The sequence below is a fragment of the Nanorana parkeri genome, unplaced genomic scaffold (assembly GCF_000935625.1).
Source record: "Nanorana parkeri isolate BGI_ZX_2015 unplaced genomic scaffold, ASM93562v1 scaffold2980, whole genome shotgun sequence".
Lineage (NCBI taxonomy): Eukaryota > Metazoa > Chordata > Amphibia > Anura > Dicroglossidae > Nanorana > Nanorana parkeri.
This window is the reverse complement of record NW_017309248.1, coordinates 688-2,029: the sequence shown is the minus strand read 5'-3', so window position 1 is coordinate 2,029 and position 1,342 is coordinate 688. Positions and strand designations below refer to the sequence as shown.

Genomic DNA, 1,342 nt, shown 5'->3' with positions numbered 1-1,342 from the left:
TACAATACACCAATCGCCTCTCACCTTGGCCGCAGGAGGTCCAGACTCTCACTAAACCGATTGTTCAGAAACAGGTTCAATGCATCCATACAGTCACTGAGATCCCGGAACAGATCCACACGGGACCTAAAAGAACCATTCACCAGAATCCTTATTATAGAAGACAAAGAAAGAGGAACTCCCCAAAACTATACACAGGGGAGAACATTTCCCAATCCAAGGACCAATGTAACATCTTATTACAGTAACCCGGCTCCTGAGTGTCTTATTACACCTGTAACATCATATTACAGTAACCCGGCTCCTGAGTGTCTTATTACCCCTGTAACATCTTATTACAGTAACCCGGCTCCTGAGTGTCTTATTACCCCTGTAACATATTATTACAGTAACCCGGCTCCTGAGTGTCTTATTACCCCCAAAAACATCATATTACAGTAACCCGGCTCCTGAGTGTCTTATTACCCCTGTAACATCTTATTACAGTAACCCGGCTCCTGAGTGTCTTATTACCCCTGTAACATATTATTACAGTAACCCGGCTCCTGAGTGTCTTATTACCCCCAAAAACATCATATTACAGTAACCCGGCTCCTGAGTGTCTTATTACCCCTGTAACATATTATTCCAGTAACCCGGCTCCTGAGTGTCTTATTACCCCCAAAAACATCATATTACAGTAACCCGGCTCCTGAGTGTCTTATTACCCCTGTAACATCATATTACAGTAACCCGGCTCCTGAGTGTCTTATTACCCCTGTAACATCATATTACAGTAACCCGGCTCCTGAGTGTCTTATTACCCCTGTAACATCATATTACAGTAACCCGGCTCCTGAGTGTCTTATTACCCCTGTAACATCATATTACAGTAACCCGGCTCCTGAGTGTCTTATTACCCCTGTAACATCATATTACAGTAACCCGGCTTCTGAGTGTCTTATTACCCCTGTAACATCATTTTACAGTAACCCGGCTTCTGAGTGTCTTATTACCCCCTATAACATCATATTACAGTAACCCGGCTCCTGAGTGTCTTATTACCCCTGTAACATCGTGTTACTGTAACCCGGCTCCAGAGTGTCTTATTACCCCTGTAACATTGTATTACAGTAACCCGGCTCCTGAGTGTCCTATTACCTCTGTAACATCTTATTACAGTAACCTGGCTCCTGAGTGTCTTATTACCCCTGTAACATCATATTACAGTGTCCCCGGCTCCCGAGTGTCTTATTACCCCTGTAACATCCTATTACAGTAACCCGGCTCCTGAGTGTCTTATTACCCCTGTAACATCATATTACAGTAACCCGGCTCCTGAGTGTCTTATTACCCCTGTAAC

General features: G+C 43.9%; 1 protein-coding gene across 1 annotated transcript in view; it reads right to left on the bottom strand.

Annotated features, from left to right (window-relative positions):
* The window catches only part of LOC108802611 (tetratricopeptide repeat protein 39A-like), a 23,844-nt gene extending 23,722 nt beyond the window's left edge, over positions 1-122 (bottom strand). Inside the window, exon 1 of the mRNA XM_018574466.1 lies at positions 25-122. Coding sequence (XP_018429968.1) covers positions 25-89 — 65 coding nt within the window. The 5' untranslated portion in view covers positions 90-122. The remainder of the gene's footprint in view (positions 1-24) is intronic.
* Between the last annotated feature and the right edge of the window lie 1,220 nt (positions 123-1,342).